Raw genomic sequence first — 17,387 nt, 5'->3', positions numbered from 1 at the left:
TCTCCACTGACTGTCTCTCCCTTTGCTTTTTTTCAGACAAATTGAAAATGCTTACGCTCCCTGTGTGGAACTCATTTTTTGGCTGTCTGAAGAATATTCAAGTCAACCACATCCCTGTCCCCATCACTGAAGCCACAAAAGTTCAGGGATCCGTCAGCCTGAATGGTTGCCCTGACTACTAACCCTGCACATAGAGAGAATGCATCTTTGAAAGCACAGAGAACCCAACGTATCTCCCTTCCCCATTCAAAATCAGGACACCATCAGCACACATTCAAAAACCAATCTCATTTTTAATTCCAAGCATACAGACGCATCGCTTTGCTATTCATTGCTACACATGTATTTTTTATAAAAATCCCATTTCTTGAAGAAAATGAACAATTGTTAAAATGCACACAAAGCTTTTGTTTATATTGTTTTTTCCACTAAGAATTAAATGCATTTTAGAGAAACACTTTTTCCCAATTGGTAAGAAGAAAATCTTGTTTAGAGCACTTTATGAATACAAAACTTTAAAATATGTAAAATCAATACAGTTCGTGGGATTAAATAAACGCAATGCAATCTTCAAATTATGTTTTACCAGCAAGGAAAACCAAGGGCTGATGATCACTGCTAATAATATTATCTCCTCAGCACCTGCTCACGGTGTAGTCGGCAACCCGATATTCTACAGAAAATTATTGAGCGCATGCTTAGAGGTTATCTGTGTGCTCAGCATGTGAACCACAATGAAGTTTAGTAAATCAGTCCTGCCCTTGAGGGGGCATGTTCTTCAGTGAAGAGGCATTCATAACACAGGAGCTAACACACTGAACTGCTGAAACCACTGATTAGTGAAACTCACTGACTCCCCAACCCTTGCCTTCCCCAATCTTCTACCGACCAAGTCTAAATTATGGTTATTAATTTATTGAGAACACAAGCATCTGGTAGAGGTGCTAAGATGAATGTATGTGCTACAATTGAGTGTAGTATATCTTTGTGCACAGATATGGAGGTTTTTCACTGAAACCAGAGCTCAACATTTTGACTGGGCTTGAACACCCAGCAAACCTCCCCAGTATCCTCCTATCTCCTTCACAGTGCTAGGGTTACAGACATGCACCTAGCTTTAGACAGCTGCTGGGGGTCTGAACTCAGGTCCTCATGTGTATCCACCAAGCCGTCTAGCCCACTTGATGACAACAAGACCAATAAGAAGGAGAAATAATGCATGATACAACAGACCAGCATATTACCCTCGTGCTAACGAAGACTATGAAATATTTCTGAATCTTCTACTCTTTGTTAGGAAAAAGAGAAACATTGACTGTTTAGTTAGTTAGGGTTTCTATTGTCTTAGTTAGGGTTTCTATTGTCTTAGTTAGGGTTTCTATTGTCTTAGTTAGGGTTTCTATTGTCTTAGTTAGGGTTTCTATTGCTGTGAAGAGACACCGTGACCACAGCAACTTGTATAAGGAAAACATTTCACTGAGGGGGCTCACTTACAGTTTCAGAGGTTCAGTCAATTATCATCATGACAGGGAGCATGGCGTCATGTAGGAAGATGTGGTGCTGGGGTATCTGAGAGTCCTACATTTTGCAGGCAACAAGAAGTCGACTGAATTGTCACACTGACTATAGCCTTCGTGAGGCTGCTCCTTCAGCAATTCTCGGGACACTTGTTGACCTCACTCCTCAGTATATAAGGTGATTAAGTTTTCCCACGCTCTATGTAGCCCCATTTCAGAAAAAAACCAGGACAGAGTACAACAACCTTCCCTTCTAGGCAGGAAGTGGTCACACCCACAGAGAATGTTGGCTAAGCACCTTTCTCCACTGCTCCCACTTCCACACCCAGTGTTGGGCTGGGAAACATCAAAACTCATCTTCTGCCCCATCAGCCACAACGTCTTCCGGGTCCCAAGTTCTCTGTCCTGGTTTCCTTCCCACTGCTGTGATAAAGCACTGACCGTAACCAAGCTGGGGAAGAAAGGGTTTGGCTTATACTTCCACACCACAACCCCTCGTTGAGGGTTGTCTAGACAGGGATTAAACAGAGGAAGGCTGCTAGTGGTTTGCTCCCTCTGGGTTGCTCAGCAAGCTTATCCAAGCCAGGTCCCCTTGCCTAGGGGATAGCACCACCTACTGGGTTCTCCTACATTGATTAGCAATGAAGACAATGTCCCTGGATATGGTCACAGGCCAGTCTGATCTAGGCAATCCCAAATCACTCTGGGTTATGTCAAGTTGACAGCTGATTCAGGTAAGGTAGAGTCACCCTGAAAAGACTGTTAAGACTTCAAGCCAGCACGCGAATGAAGCAGCTTTTAAAACTATAGCCTTTTCAGGGATGTAAGTGGTATATGTACTCATTATGGAAAACTTAGAACTATGTATAAAAGGATTAAAAAAAATCACGCATGGGGCCAGAGACATGGCTTAGAGGTTGAGAGAACACACTGCTCTTGAAGACCCGGGTTTGGTTTCCAGTACCCATGCTAGATAGCCCACTGCTGCTTGTAACTCCTCTAGTTCCAAGGTGTCTAACATTTCCTGCTGGTCTCCATGAGCGCTGCACCCACATGCACAAACCCATGTTACACACACATGCACACACACACACACACTTAAAAATGAAATCTTTAAAAATGACCTGTAATCCCACTAACTTAGAAGTCTGTTTGCATTTAACTATGCATCCATCAATCCTTTTAAGGCCACGTCTTTGCTTACGTGGTCATGAGTATACAGTGATTCATTTTCTCTGCAGCTTTAGAACTGTGCTGCTTCCAGGTCTTTAGAAGACCACCAGGGACAGACTCACCGAAATGCAAAAGCAAGGTTTAATCATACAGTACAAACCATGGTAGGGATCTCGTCTCGCACACCAATGCAGCGGGGTCAGAGGAGGTGCCCCACCATTCTTAAGCAGGGGCAAATAAACACAATCTACATTTATGGGCATAAGGGATACGGTGACCCTCTGATTGGCTCCAGCCTAGGGGACTTCCCGCTTTGCTGATATCTACCTTGGGGCCTAGCGCAAAATGGAGATGGTTTTGTTCCTTCATTCCCCCCTTTTCTTGTTGATTGACCCAGTCTTGGATCTCTTACACTTAGTTCGTAGGTATCTTCTGTCCTGAGAGTTCTATAGTTCTGAGAGCGCTGCACCATAAGTTGGATGGTCCCCAATCTTTCCTTCCTAAACTGGACTAGCCTATTGAGTGTACATAGTCCAAAAGTCAGCAGTATCAGCAAGATTACCAGGGGTCCTGTCAGAGTGGAGATGAGAGTAGTCAACCAGGACTATTAAACCATAATTCAAACCATCCTTGATTGGCTTCCCTTTCTCTCTTTCTCTTTGTAAGTCCCTCCTGCATCTGCCATGGTATCCCTTACAAGTCCTGAATGGTCTATACAGAAACAGCATTCTCCTTCCAGAGCTGCACACAGTCCTCCCTGTTGTAGGTCCAGTACCCTTCTGTTTTGTAAAACCCTTTCAGCCAGTGAGGAGAGGGAGCCCTGCAAATGGGAGACTGAGGTCTCTAGACATTCTGTGTCAGCATCTATAGCTTCTCTCAAAGCAGAGTAGTGTTCACTTTGGGACAGAGAGAGGCAGTTCCTGTCTCCAACCCTGAGAGGCTCGCCCCTAGGAGGATGCTGAGTGTGAGGGTGCTCATGGGCTCCCATTTTATTCTAGTCAGACCAGCATCCTGCCCCATCCTATCTAGGAGACCTTGGTAGTCATGGTAAAGGAGCCGGGTACCAGTCTGATGAGGACACAATATCCATTGGAGTCCTTTAGAACTGTTGTGTGTGCACAAGGAGTTAACCCCGAGGAGCGTGCCCACCAGGTATCATTGTGGAGATTAGGTGCTCTGCAGCAGTTGTGGGAGGATAAATTGAATTGCAAAGAAAAGCCTTGGCAGCGGGAACTTTACTTATGCAAAGCCCCTGTCCTGTTACTTGTTCAAAGGTTAGAGAATGTGGAAATGCCAGTGACTTCATCACACTTAGCCGCTTCTTATATAAGGCGCTGGACAGCAATTCCCTCATAATAAGGGGAGCCGCGTCATAACAGAGCCAACAAGAGTTGGTTAGGGTGGGCCATGAGGAGTTTAGAACCATGTAAATCTTAGCCAGAAGCTCCAGGAGGGGATGCTGTTTTGGCGCTGAAGGCTTGTTGTAATAGCTAAAGCATCTGGGGCCAGTGTTTTAGTTGAAAGTGTGGTTACAGCTAGTTGTTGGGGCACCAGTCTCTTTGTGGGTGGGGGGAGAAAGATTTGGGTCCAGTGCCTTATTGGGGCTTATTATTGCTGGTTTTATGGCTCTATCTTAAGCAGAATTACATAGGTGGATGGGGCATATCCCCATATCTATAGTATATTACACTCCAGCGTACGCCTTATAGCCATTGTGTGCCCTGTTTTCCCTGATTGCGAAAGTAATTTTTATTTGGTCTAGGTCACCTGCCCTGTAGGGCTTGGTGAATCTCAGGCTGAGAAATAAGGGGACCATACCAGCTTGGTCTTACATATTTAAAAGTGACCAAGTCTGGTCTACTTACAGCCCATCTCCATTCCCCATCATTAGAGGTAACAGTCCCAACTTCTGCAGAAAAGGATTCCAGGCCTCCACACTGCTTCCTAGTCCTCATGTGACCTGGGCACACATAAAAACCATACCTCCTGGCCTCCACCCTGCCTGTTGCTCTATAGGCATGGTTCAGGTCACCAAAGCAGAAATATAGGTCAGGCCACCAGGTGTTCAATGGGGCCACACAGGGAATTAGGTAAAGAGTTTCATATGGCTCTCCATCCTTGAGAACTCAAGTTCAAAGGGTACGTGGGGGATGACTTATTTAGCAGGAGCAGAGGGAACCAGCATCAACATCAACAGGATCAGGAACAATGCTTGAGCTGGACCTTTAGGGGTTGTGGGTGTTTCGTTGCCTCCCAGGTCTCACCACGATAGTCTTTTTGTAGGGCAAAGGGATCTGCCAGGTGGGTGTGTGACCAATGGACCCAAGAGATGATGCCATCCACCTAGAGGGTGGTTGGTGTTGTCAGGACAACCATGTAGGGCCCCTTCCATCTTGGCCTTAGTGATTTTGGGCGATACCTTTGGATAAAAATCCAGTCTCTGAGCCTGAATCTGTGAGGGAACAAAGGCAGCTTCATAAATCACCCTAAGCTTAGGCCATATGGTTTTATGAACCGATTGGAGCCGCTGGATAGTGTTAAACAAGTCCTGATCATCTAAGTCAGCAAGCAGGTCAGTTTGTAAGCTAGGAATCATGGTGGGGAGGGTGTCCATACATAATTTCCAAAGAAGTCAGATCCATTTGATAGGGGGCATTTCTGACTCTAAAAAGGGTGAAGGGAAGGAAAGCTGCCCAGTCAGCACCAATCTCCAATTTAGTCAAGGTATCTTTTAGGGTCCTATTCATCCTTTTTACTTGCCCTGAGCTCTGGGGTCCATATGCACAATGAAGTTTCCAGTCTGTCCCCAGTGCAGTGGTGCAGCGGCAAGTCCCTGACTTACCTGGGAGATGAAGGCAGGGCCATTGTCTGACCCTGTCATGACTGGGAACCCATACCTAGGCAAGATTTCTTCAATCAGCTTTTTTGACATCACCATGGCTGTTTTGTGCTTGGTGGGGAACGCTTCAGTCCATCCTGGAAGAGTATTTATAAACACTAAGAGATATTTATACCCAATTTTTCCAGGTTTGATTTCAGTAAAGTCCACTTCCCAGTACATACCTGGTCGAGCTCCCCGCTGACGGGCCCCTGGGTTGGAGGGGGCGCTCACCGCGTGTGTCAGCTGTCACGCCTGGCATTGTGTCACTATCTGTTCAATGGTCTGGTTACCATCTTGAATTTTGACCTGACAGGTCCCACATTCTACGTGCCCCCAGGTGTGAGGAGCGGTGTATTTTCTTAAGTATCTCATATCCCAGCCTCTGGGGCCGGATGACTCGTCCATCATGGCAGTTTTCCGCTATTCCTCCATTTGCTGGACTGTGGGGAGAGTGTGTATGCAGGCTAGATCTTCAGGTGTGGACTTGGGGATCTGTGGCATGCCCCTGGCTCCCGGGTCAGTTAAAGTCACCCTAGCCCTTGGTGTTTAACACCTCTTTTGGTGTTTTATCAGCCAGGTTGTTTCCCAGTTGTATTCTTCCGAAGCCTTTATGATGTCTGGAGCAGTGTATTATTGTCAACTTTGTGGGCCCTAGAATGCTTGTAGGAGATCCAGAATCTCCTGTTATTTTTAAAAGCTTTTCCTTCTGCTGTTAGCACCCCCTCTCCTGGTAGACATCTCTGTGGATGTGGGCTGTGGCAAAGGCATACCTGCTGTCCATGTAAATGTTTGGATTTTTGCCTTTCCCCATCTGTAAGGTCTTTTTTTTTTAATTTATTTATTTATTAAGGATTTCTGCTTCCTCCCAGCCACCGCCTCCCATTTCCCTCCCCCTCCCCGATCAAGTCCCCCTCCCTCATCTGCTCGAAGAGCAATCAGGGTTCCCTGACCTGTGGGAAGCCCAAGGACCACCCACCTCCATCCAGGTCTAGTAAGGTGAGCATCCAAACTGCCTAGGCTCCCCCAAAGCCCGTACGTGCAGTAGGATCAAAAACCCACTGCAATTGTTCTTAAGTTCTCAGTATTCCTCATTGTCTGCTATGTTCAGCTAGTCCGGATTTATCCCATGCTTTTTCAGACCCAGGCCAGCTGGCCTTGGTGAGTTCCCGATAGAACATCCCCATTGTCTCAGTGTGTGGGTGCACCCCTTGCTGTCCTGAGTTCCTTGTTTGTGTTCCCTCTCCTTCTGCTCCTGATTTGGACCTTGAGATTTCTGTCCGGTGCTCCAATGTAGGTCTCTGTCTTTGTCTCCTTTCATCGCCTGATGAAGGTAAATATTCAGGAGGATGCCTATGTGTTTGTCTTTGGATTCACCTTCTTATTTAGCTTCTCTAGGAACATGCATTATAAGCCCAATGTCCTTTATTTATGGCTAGAAACCAAATATGAGTGAGTACATCCCATGTTCCTCTTTTTGGGTCTGGCTTACCTCACTCAGGATAGTGTTTTCTATTTCCATCCATTTGTATGCAAAATTCAAGAAGTCCTTGTTTTTTACTGCTGAGTAATACTCTAATATGTATATATTCCATACTTTCTTCATCCATTCTTCCGTTGAAGGGCATCTAGGTTGTTTCCAGGTTCTGGCTATTACAAACAATGCTGCTATGAACATAGTTGAGCATATACTTTTGTTGTATGATAGGGCCTCTCTTGGGTATATTCCCAAGAGTGGTATTGCTGGATCCAGGGGTAGGTTGATCCCGAATTTCCTGAGAAACTGCCACACTGCTTTCCAGAGTTGTTGCACAAGTTTGCATTCCCACCAGCAATGGGTGAGTGTATCCCTTTCTCTACAACCTCTCCAGCAAAGGCTATCATTGGTGTTTTTTATTTTAGCCATTCTGACAGGTGTAAGATGGTATCTTAAAGTTGTCTTGATTTGCATTTCCCTGATCGCTAAGGAAGTTGAGCATGACCTTAAGTGTCTTTTGGCCATTTGAAGTTCTTCTGTTGAGAATTCTCTGTTCAGCTCAGTGCCCCATTTTATAATTAAGTTGATTAGCCTTTTACGGTCTAGTTTCTTGAGTTCTTTATATATTTTGGAGATCAGACCTTTGTCAGTTGCGGGGTTGGTGAAGATCTTCTCCCAGTCAGTGGGTTGCCTTTTTGTCTTAGTGACAGTGTCCTTTGCTTTACAGAAACTTCTTAGTCTCAGGAGGTCCCATTTATTCAATGATGCCCTTAGTGTCTGTGCTGCTGGAGTTATACATAAGAAGTGGTCTCCTGTGCCATCTGTAAGGTCTTTTTAAGGGTTTTTAAGGCCTTTTGTGCCCAGGTCCCCTGTGGAAGGGCTTCAACCAATGTTGCCTCTGTTGTTATTACTGTAGCCCCCACACACCTTCGTCCATTCTGCACATAGCTGCTGCCATCTGTGACCAGGTGACCTCTGTGTCTGGGATAGGAACGTCCTTCAGATTGGGTCTGATGCTGTGGGCCTGAGCCAATATTCCAAAACAATCGTGTACCAGGGCCTCTAAGTCCGGATCCAGTAGTAGGGTGACTGGGTTTACTGCAGTTGGAACATGGAAGGTTATTCAGGTAGGGTTAAGCAGTAGCTCCTGGTAGTGAGTCATTCGGGCATGACTCAGCCTTCTATCTGGGGGTTGCTTCAGCACTCCTTCCTATGCATGGGGGCTTGCAATAGCCAAATTTTGGTTCAGCATCAGTTTGTCTGCATCTTTTCCCAATAGAGCCACTGCAGCTATGATACGGAGGCATGGGGACCACCCAGCTGTTACTGGGTCCAGTGCTTTTGACAAATAGGCTACTGATCGCCTCCAAGGCCTCACAGTTTGGGGGAGTGCTCCCTTTGTTACCCCCTGTTCTTGTCTGCAGGAGAAAGGGTTTACTCACATCCGGCAGTCCACAGCCGGGGCTTCCAGGAGCTTCGAATGCCCTTTGTTTCTCCTCCCAGGTAAAGTCCCTCCTGTTGTGGCCTCATATAAGGGTTTGGAGACTTCAGAAAACCCAGGGATCTATAGGCAGCAGAATCCTGCTGTCTCCAGAAATTCTCTAACTTGGTTGTCCAACTTGGGGTTTGGGATCTTTAGCACAGTCTCTTTATGGGCCTCAGACAACCATCTCTGCTCTTCCTTAAGAACTTATCCCAAATAGGTTACCTGTCGTTGACAGATCTGAGCCTTCTTTGATGATGCTCAGTCCCTCTCAGGCAACTTTCTCCATCCTCCACAGCAAGCAATAGGTCATCCAAGTATTGTAATAGACTTGCCTCTGGGTTTTGGAGTCGATATTCCCCCAGGGCTCCATGCAGTGCCTCATCAAAGATGGTGGGAGAGTTTTTAAAACCTTGAGGCAGGCGGGTCCAAGTCAGCTGCCCACTGATTCGGATCTCTGGGTCGTGCCAGTGTAAGGGTTAGGGACAGCAGGGTGTATGTCCATTACTCTTTTGTTGACTTCCCTCAACTACTGGGCAGTAGTCATTAGTTTGAGGCTTTTTAACTGGCAACAGGGGCATGTTCCAGGCACACTGGATAGGTTTTAGGATCCTAAGCTTCCATAGCCTCCATATGTGAGGGGTGATGCCTCTCTTTGCTTCCAGTGGCATGGGATACTGGCGGACCTTAACGGGATCTGCTCCTGCTTTGATCTCAAGGTAGACCCCTGCCCTGTGAAAGGCCAGTCCCATGCCTCCCGTCTCTGCCTGAGCCAGAGGGAACCGCTGGGACCAGTTCTCTGTATCAGACTCTGGTGTTCTTGGTTCCTGGTAGAGTCTGTATTCCTCACCCAGGTTACTAGTATCCAAGATCCTGACTGGCTCTGCACTCTGATGGACCAGTTTGGTTCCTTTCTCAGGGAAATGAATGTGGGCTTTTATTTTGGATAAGAGGTCTTGGCCTAGCAGAGAGTAGGGTCATTCAGGTATTACTAGAAATGAATGGGTTACCCATCTATAATGAGCATGGAAACAGATTCCTCCAAATGAATAAAAAAGGGGGAATCTGTAGTGTAGATAGAGCAGGAAATTTATAGAATAAGAATGAACGCAACTTGGTGTAAAGTAAAAGCATTTCTTCTTGTGTGTGGTGTGGAAAATTACTAAGGTGAAATATTAAGAGAACATTTGCCTGCTTGAAGGCTGCCACACCCATCTGGCCCTGCCAGGGGAGGCTGCACCCAGCAACAGTGGAAACGAAGTAATCTTGCTACACAAGAGGGACCCCCACCCTTCTGTGGCCAGTCACTACTGATAACCTAGGACATCTGGTTATCGGAAGGATCAAACGAGGGGCAGTTTCGAACTGGAATAAAAGAGAGGGCTGAAGCAGGACAGCTATCTCACTTCTCACAATGGCTCTGGCACCAGGCCTCCGTGGAAAGAGAGATCCTCCAAGCCTGCCTCCTGAAAAGCAGCAATATTAAACGCCTTGCCTAAACATTTAATGCTCTGTCTCCTGAGTACAGAGCTTCATCTCCCGAAAACAGACATTTAACGCCTTGCATCCCGAATGCAAAGCCGCATTTCCTGAGAGTGGACATTGAAGGTCTGTCTCCCAAGAACAGACAAGATACTCTGCCTTTCAGAACGCTTTGACATCCCGAGAGCAAAACTTCGTCTTTGAGAGTAGAGAACTAAAAGCCTTGTCTCCCGAGACTCAGTCACCCAAAAAGCCGAGTCCAAAGGTCCTACATTCTGAGATAGATTAGCATCAGGCCACAGACTACGCGGTCAAGGATTGATCCAGCACCCGATACCAGCCTGGATCAGGACATCGGAACCTTATCTCCCGAACTCAGACTATGGGGTCAAGAGTAGATCCTTGCTATCCAGCCCCCAGTGCGGTCAGGCGTCCAGCCCAAAGAAATTTAAAAAGCCCCTTTTAAGATGAAGAATACTAGGTCGTATGATGCTATTTCATGCATGTATGAGATGTTAAGAGAAAAGCATAGACGTGTTAATACATATGTTTAGTGTGTGAAATTGTTAAGAGATATCTTATGATAATTGATAAGATTAGGAAATGTTAATGGATAAGTTAAGGTTAAGAAGTGTTTTATGGATAAGTGATAAGTTAGATTAAGGTTATGAATTAGCTATATGTATTAGGTTTAGTAGGATTAATAATTGTGATATTGAAGTGCCTGTGTGTTGCCCGTCATCAATCCCCCATGCCTATTAAGATTGTAACCCCTATTGATGCATTGGATATTGAAGTTGCTAGTAAAGAATCATCATAAAAACAATTCTCTTGCTTGGTCTGGTCACTCATTGCTCTCTGGGGAGAAGGGCACAGGGTCCTCATAGATATTACTCGAAAAGAACCTGGAGCTGAAGCCCCCAGCCCATAACATCATCCCATTCCCAAGTCCACTGTTCTTCAGGCAGTCCACGAGTAAGATTTGGTCCCTATGGCCCCTTGGACCCAGATAATTTTTGTGGACATGGGACCCCCTGGTTTTAATAAGACTGAGTTTTCTGCTCCTGTATCTACCATGAAATCGATAGATTTCCCCTCCACCTTTAGGGTTACCTTGGGCTCAGGGAGGGGCTCTGAGCCCTATCGTCCCTAGTCACTGTCTTCTGCCCAGACTGCTGGAAGCATTCAGGCTGGGCAGCTCCCTTTTTAGGACAGTCCTTAACCCAATGCCCTTCTTCCTCACAATAGGCACGTTGATTCTTGCCTATCTTGGGGCTGGGTCTCAGGCTCCTTTCAGCGTCTTGATACAGTTTGGGGGTCTGGTGCCTGTCACCATCAGGATTTCTTTCAAGTCTTATCTATGTTGTGCTTGCTGCTGTTCCAGGATCCGGGTCAAGTTCCTTTCCTGCTTTCTGTTTTGTTTTTCTCTCTCCTTAACCTCTCCCTCTCCCTTCTTTTTTCCTTCTGTCCCTCCATCTCCCTCTTATTGTAAACCTTTTCAGCCACTGCCACTAATTCTCTGTTATTTTTTTCTCCTACCCTTTCTAAATATTGCTAGTGGTTATAGTGGGTTATTGCCGAACTGACCTCATAAAGATGTATCTGTCTGCAGTAAGGTGCATTTTGAAATGGCCTTAGTCTTTGAATATACCTCCCTTCCCAAGATGCCTGATGGTCAAACCAAGAAGAGCCCTCTGAGCAAGCCCTTGGTGTTCCACCATGATCCAGGTCACCCTCCTGGAACACATGGCCAAGATGAATGTTTGGCTCTGAGGAGCAATTCTGCTGGTGATACTGGAAAGTGAAGTTTGACTGGGGTCTCTGGGGATGGCCCAGACCACAGACTAAGCCAGGCTGACAGAACGTGTCCTGTTCTGAGACCTTCATTCCACTGCCAAGGTGAGACCATTTTTCTATGTGGTGCAAGTCACTTGCAAGACAATTAGGATATTGTACTGCCCTCTCTCCCAGCAGCCCTAGGCCTCACTGGTAGATAAACTGTCTCCTCCTCTGTGGAAGTTTGTGTTTACTGTGACTAAAATTCTCACAGCAATTCTTTCAGGAAAAATTCCATAATTTAAGCCCCCCTTGTGTGTGTGTGTGTGTGTGTGTGTGTGTGTGTGTGTGTGTGTGTGTGTGTGTGTGTGTGCCATAGCATACAGGTGGAGGTCAGAGAACAAGTTGCATGAGTTGGTCCTCTCCTTCTATTGTGCAGTTTCCAGGTATTGAACGCAGGTCATCAGGCTTGGCAGCAAGCATCTTTCTCAGCTGTACCATCTTGCTAGCCCAAATTCTAATATTTTACCTTGTTTAAAATAAACCCAAGGCCCCATCCCTCTAACTGCCTTGGTCCCCAACAGAGAAACCCAAAGCATAAACACCTGTAAAAATTTTAAAACTGATACATAACTGTATGTATTTATGGGGTACAGCATGGTAATTCAGTACACATGTACAATGTGCAAGGTTCAGCCCAGCACAATCAGTGTTTCCACCTTCTTACTCACCATTCCTTTGCAATGGTGCCTCCCAGCTCCTCTTCTAGGTCATTACAACATATGCAGTAAATGGCTGCGAATTAGCATCGCCCAGAAGTCTGTAGAACACAAGGACTTAAGCCCTAGCCAACTGTATGTTGGTGCCATCGCCCTCTTCCCTCCCTCCTCCCTCCCCACTCCCAGCCCTTGGTCTCTAGTAAGCACCATTTCACTCTCTACAAGAAATCAACTTTCTAGCTCCTGTGTAAGAGTAAGCTGGAAAAGAACTTGTCTTTCAGAGCATGGCTTATTTCTCTTAGTGTCCATCCATGTTGCCACAACTGGAAGGATTTCATTCCTTCTTTAGCTAAATGCTATGCCATTTTAAGCTCTGCCTCGTTTTATTTGTTCGTCCATCACTGGACGCCTTGGCTGATTGCATACCTGGCTATTTTGGTAGAGCAGCAGTGAACACAGAATGTTCTCTCTGATGTCTCTGCCACGCTGACCTTCCCCACTTTGCCTATCAGCCTAGTAGTGAGCTTGCCGGATCATATGGTCATTCTATTTTCAACTTTTCGAGGACTCTCCGTACTGTGTTCCATAAAGGCTGCACTAATCTACACTGGATAGCAATGTATTTGAGTGTCCCTTTCTTTCCCTCCTTAGCACTCATTTACAGACTGATTATAGCCATCCCACCTAGCATGAGTTCCTATTTCACCGTGGTTCTGATTGGCATTGACTTGAGGTGTGCTGGATGTTGAACCCTGGTTATCTGCGGCTGTCCTCCTGCCCTCCAGTTGTCTCTCCACTCTGCTGTTTCTTCCTTTCTCTTTTTATTTTCCTTTCTTTTTTTTATTTTTTTGAGACAGAGTTTCTCTGTGAAACAGTCCTAGCTGTCCTAGAACTAGTTCTTATAGACCAGGCTGGCCTCAAACTCATGGAGATAGATCTACCTGCCTCTGCTTCCCAAGTGCTGGGATTAAAAGTGTGTGCCACAACCACCCATCTGTTTCTTATTTTGCCTCCAGAAGTTGCTTAGTTTGTTATAGTATAATTTGTCTATTTTTGTTATCTTGCTTTGGAGTTTTTATTTAAAAAAATCATTTCCTTCTTTTGCTATACTGAAGTACTTGTCTGCATTTTCTTTTAGTAGTTTCATGTCATTGGTTCATTTTGATTTAACATTTGCATACAAGTTCTAACCCATCTTCTGTATATCTGGGCATTGTTTATTTGTTGTTGATGCAGTGTATGTTTGAAGCATCTTTGTCCACATCTGGTTATAGGTGCATGGATTTGTTTCCAGGTTCGCCATTCTGTTTCACTGACCTGTGTGCTGGTTTTATATCAGTGCCATGCAGTTCAGGTCAGGTAGCTTTATAAGGTGTTTGACATCATTAAAACGCCTCCATCTTCATTCCTTAGTTCATGATTGATTTGTTGATTTTTGGTCTGCCATGGTTTGTCTTCCCCCATCTGTGCCTTCCCCACACTCTCCTTCTCACCTCTGCCCACCAGCAGAGGAGCTCCAGAACACAGCTTCATGCTTGACCAGGGGAAGCAGAAGTTGGAATATTCCCATTAACTATCCTTGAACCCATAACAATTGTTCTCTTAAAGAGGGGACAGTTTTAGCTGACCAGTGCTGGTTCCTGGAGATGGTTTTCTTCCCTTCTCAAAAAGGCATCTGTAACCTAAGAATGTATAGGGGAGATCTAGTTTTGAATGAAATTCTGAATGTGTAGTTTATTTCATGCTACATGAGCCCCAGATAAAAGGAGCACTGAGAGTTGTGGCAGAGAAGGATACAGAAATTTCTGAAGCACTGGAGTCTCAATGAGGGCACAGAGGGCTCAGTGCACACTGCTTAGGCCTTTGTCACAAGGATTTGATAATTACTTGGTAAGCTTCCTTATGAGACACCATGTGGTTGCTGGGAATTGAACTCCAAACCTTTGGAAGAGCAGGCAATGCCCTTAACCTCTGAGCCATCTCTCCAGCCCCAGGCCATAATTCTTGTGTTGATAAAAGCAACAGGAATTGTCTTGTACACTGAGCCACTATCAACAATGTTATGCTCCATGCCAACGCATTCGACTCATTATTGAGGCTGTGACATACTTTGACTTACTTGCCAGTGAAATGGCTATTGAATAAAAATATTTATTGGTATTAATGATAGCTATATATTTGTAATTTTGTTTAGAAGTAAATTTATTGCATATTCTATCTTTATCCATGGGAGGGGAAGAAGCCGATTTCTAAGGCAGTTCCTGCTACATAATGTCAAATTATCACTGAGGTCATCTCTCCTAATTTTTGCATGTTAACTACCAAGAGAAGGCAGACACACCTCTTTCTAACCACACTGGGAAGAGGAAAAGCCGAAAGGGAACAAGAAGTGGTTTGCTTTCAACACCCCCAGTTCCATGTCGTGGAGTCAGTGGAATCCTTTCCTTTCTTTGGCCCATACCCGTCTTTTGTTGCTGTTTTTAAATCTAGGAGGAGGCAGAGTGAAATGACAATAATGCATCATTTTATATCTGATGTCATAGTATGTCTGCTTGGAGTGGGTTAGCTGGCTAACCATTTGAAGCCTTATATAAGACAGAACATAAGCTCCTATGTTGTATCAAAATTAGCTTCAGATATAATAAAGCCTGAAGTGAGAGGAATGGAATCACAGATGTGCTAGAAGAAAACAGTGCCAAATGTGATCACATGAAACTTGGAAGGCAGCGTGTCTGTCACGCCTGATGGGACAGGGAAAAGGACAGGAACGGGCCCTCTCAGGCAGTATAAAGGCTTCTTAATCTCAGATGGTCCACACCTACATACACAGCAAAGGGAGGAAAGTCTAGTTCCTCCTTTGTTTCCTCAGAAGGCATATCAGAAAAAGGAATAAACACAAGATATCAAATTTCTGTATGGCAAGAAATTGCAACTAAATAAAGCACTGAGAAAACACTTGTGAAATGCAATAAGAAAACATTCATATTTTATATGCTGAATAAAGAAGACGCTGTGAGCATGGCAGGAGGCTTGAAAACTAGGGCACAGCGTGGCTGAAGTGATGGTTCTAGGGTCTGGGCAGGTCCTTGGAGAATACGGCCATCCCTGACATCCAGCACAAAGGCTTCAGTAGAAAGAGGCAGTCGGTGCCTTGGGTGAGAGCAAAGTCAATGAGTTCATGGAGCCAGAGGTCAGCTAACAACACACTGAAGCAGGGTGAGTGGGGGGTGAGAGAAGTCAACCACCCACGCTAATTACTCTTCAGGACTTTGGTTATAATGAGAAGAAAAAACTGAAGATGGTGTAGGGGATCCTGATTAAACTTGCTGCCCGATGTAGGCATTCTTCGTAAGCATTTGCCAGTCACTAGCCTCAAGTGCACATCAAAAGACTGGGCTTTTACCTGAAGCTCTCTGGAAGCCTGCAAGCGGAGAACTCCTGGACACTGCACCCTGGCGTCCCTAGGGGGTGGTGTGGTGGCAGCAGAGTGGCAGAATGGGCAGGTGAAAGGGGAAGGGGAGCAGACACAGAGCAAGCCTACTTACAGGTTCCCCTCACGCCCTCTCAGCAGCAAGAGGAAGTACTTCTCAGCATCAATAAGCCACGCCCTACTACTTCCGGTATTGATTTGTGGCACAGGCAGTGAAAATCCTTGATTTCACACAGTGCTAGGCTACACAGGCCTACCAAAAGGGTGTGGTTTGTGCTTTGCGACTGAACCCAGCTTACCTGGCAATTTGCTACAGATTTGCTCTAAGTCTGTTGTGAGGGCCAGGGAGCAACAGGTGCTTCAAACACTGAGGGTCAAACAAGGGTCATAGGCCGTGGAGATCCGATCATGATGGTCTGAGCTGCAGGACCCTTTCTCTGGACAGCAGCAGCTTCCCTTTGTTGCTGAGTTGTTTGCTCTGGGTGCTGGCGCTGCTGTTGTGTTTTCTGAGTTCTTGCTACTGTCGAGATCACTGAAGTGGGTCTCTTTGGGTTTCATTCCCAAGGGAATCAAATCGGGTAAGGGAAGGTCTGGGCTTCTGGTTCAGCAAAGGTGAGCTTGATGTCTGGCCTGCTTTCCTGTGAACCACCTTGAATGGTTTTCTTGACAACACATACATTCTAAGTTCACTTCTAGCCCTAGAACATAAACGGCAGAGGACTCAAAACTGAGACAGGATCTAGCCTGTACTATCAGAAGACATCAAGGGAATTGTTCAGGCTTCACCTCCTCCATAAGAAAGTGTTTGCAAGAATGTGCCCTGTGTTCTATACACCAAGGGCAGCACAACAGACCCATAGACCTGTGGAAGGTGTAGGCAGGGACCGGAGCCTGGAACTTCTCAGAAGTGCTCCTGGCTGTGGGCACCAGCAGCCCTGCCTCAAGGTGGAGAAGTTTGATTTAGAAGATTAAGCTCTGCCAATCCAGGCCCTCTGACTCCACAGCAGATGTCATCCACACACTATGCTGAGGGTAGAAGCTGGAAGTGGCTTGGAAACCGGGAGAAGTCAGGCATTTTGATTTGGTTGGTGCTCACGTGATGGGAAGTTCTAGGGACTGAGTTTAGATAGATCTTGGCCTGTTTTTTGTTTGTTTATTTGCTTGCTTGCTTGTTTGGTTTTGTTCTGTTTGTTTTTAAATGTATTTACTTAGAGGAATTATATGTCTAATTTGAATATACCTAACAGATAATGGTACCCTGATTCTCAAGTGCCTCTACAGATCTGAGAGTATGGCATTTAACAAAAGAGCTTCTTATGACAGGGAGATATGCCAACTCCTGCAGCATCCTATAGCTCCTACAAGAAGATACATGGTTACAAAAGACCTTCCACCTGGAGGCTTGCCTTTGGGTATGACAAAGACACCCACACAGCAAAAAGCTGCCTTCCA

The 17,387-nt window shown here is 45.6% G+C and overlaps 1 protein-coding gene across 3 annotated transcripts in view; it reads left to right on the top strand.

The window, feature by feature from the left end:
- Positions 1-743, top strand: part of Lama3 (laminin subunit alpha 3) — a 224,241-nt gene extending 223,498 nt beyond the window's left edge. For 2 of the 3 annotated variants that reach the window (XM_075969274.1, XM_075969275.1), the window contains one exon: positions 37-743. In XM_075969274.1, the coding sequence (XP_075825389.1) occupies positions 37-182 (146 nt within the window). In that variant the 3' untranslated portion in view covers positions 183-743. The remainder of the gene's footprint in view (positions 1-36) is intronic. The other variant, XM_075969276.1, reaches the window with a different exon arrangement.
- Positions 744-17,387: the final 16,644 nt, after the last annotated feature.

The sequence above is a fragment of the Microtus pennsylvanicus genome, chromosome 4 (assembly GCF_037038515.1).
Source record: "Microtus pennsylvanicus isolate mMicPen1 chromosome 4, mMicPen1.hap1, whole genome shotgun sequence".
Lineage (NCBI taxonomy): Eukaryota > Metazoa > Chordata > Mammalia > Rodentia > Cricetidae > Microtus > Microtus pennsylvanicus.
The sequence above is the reverse complement of the archived record's forward strand: the minus strand, read 5'-3'. Positions and strand labels throughout refer to the sequence as shown.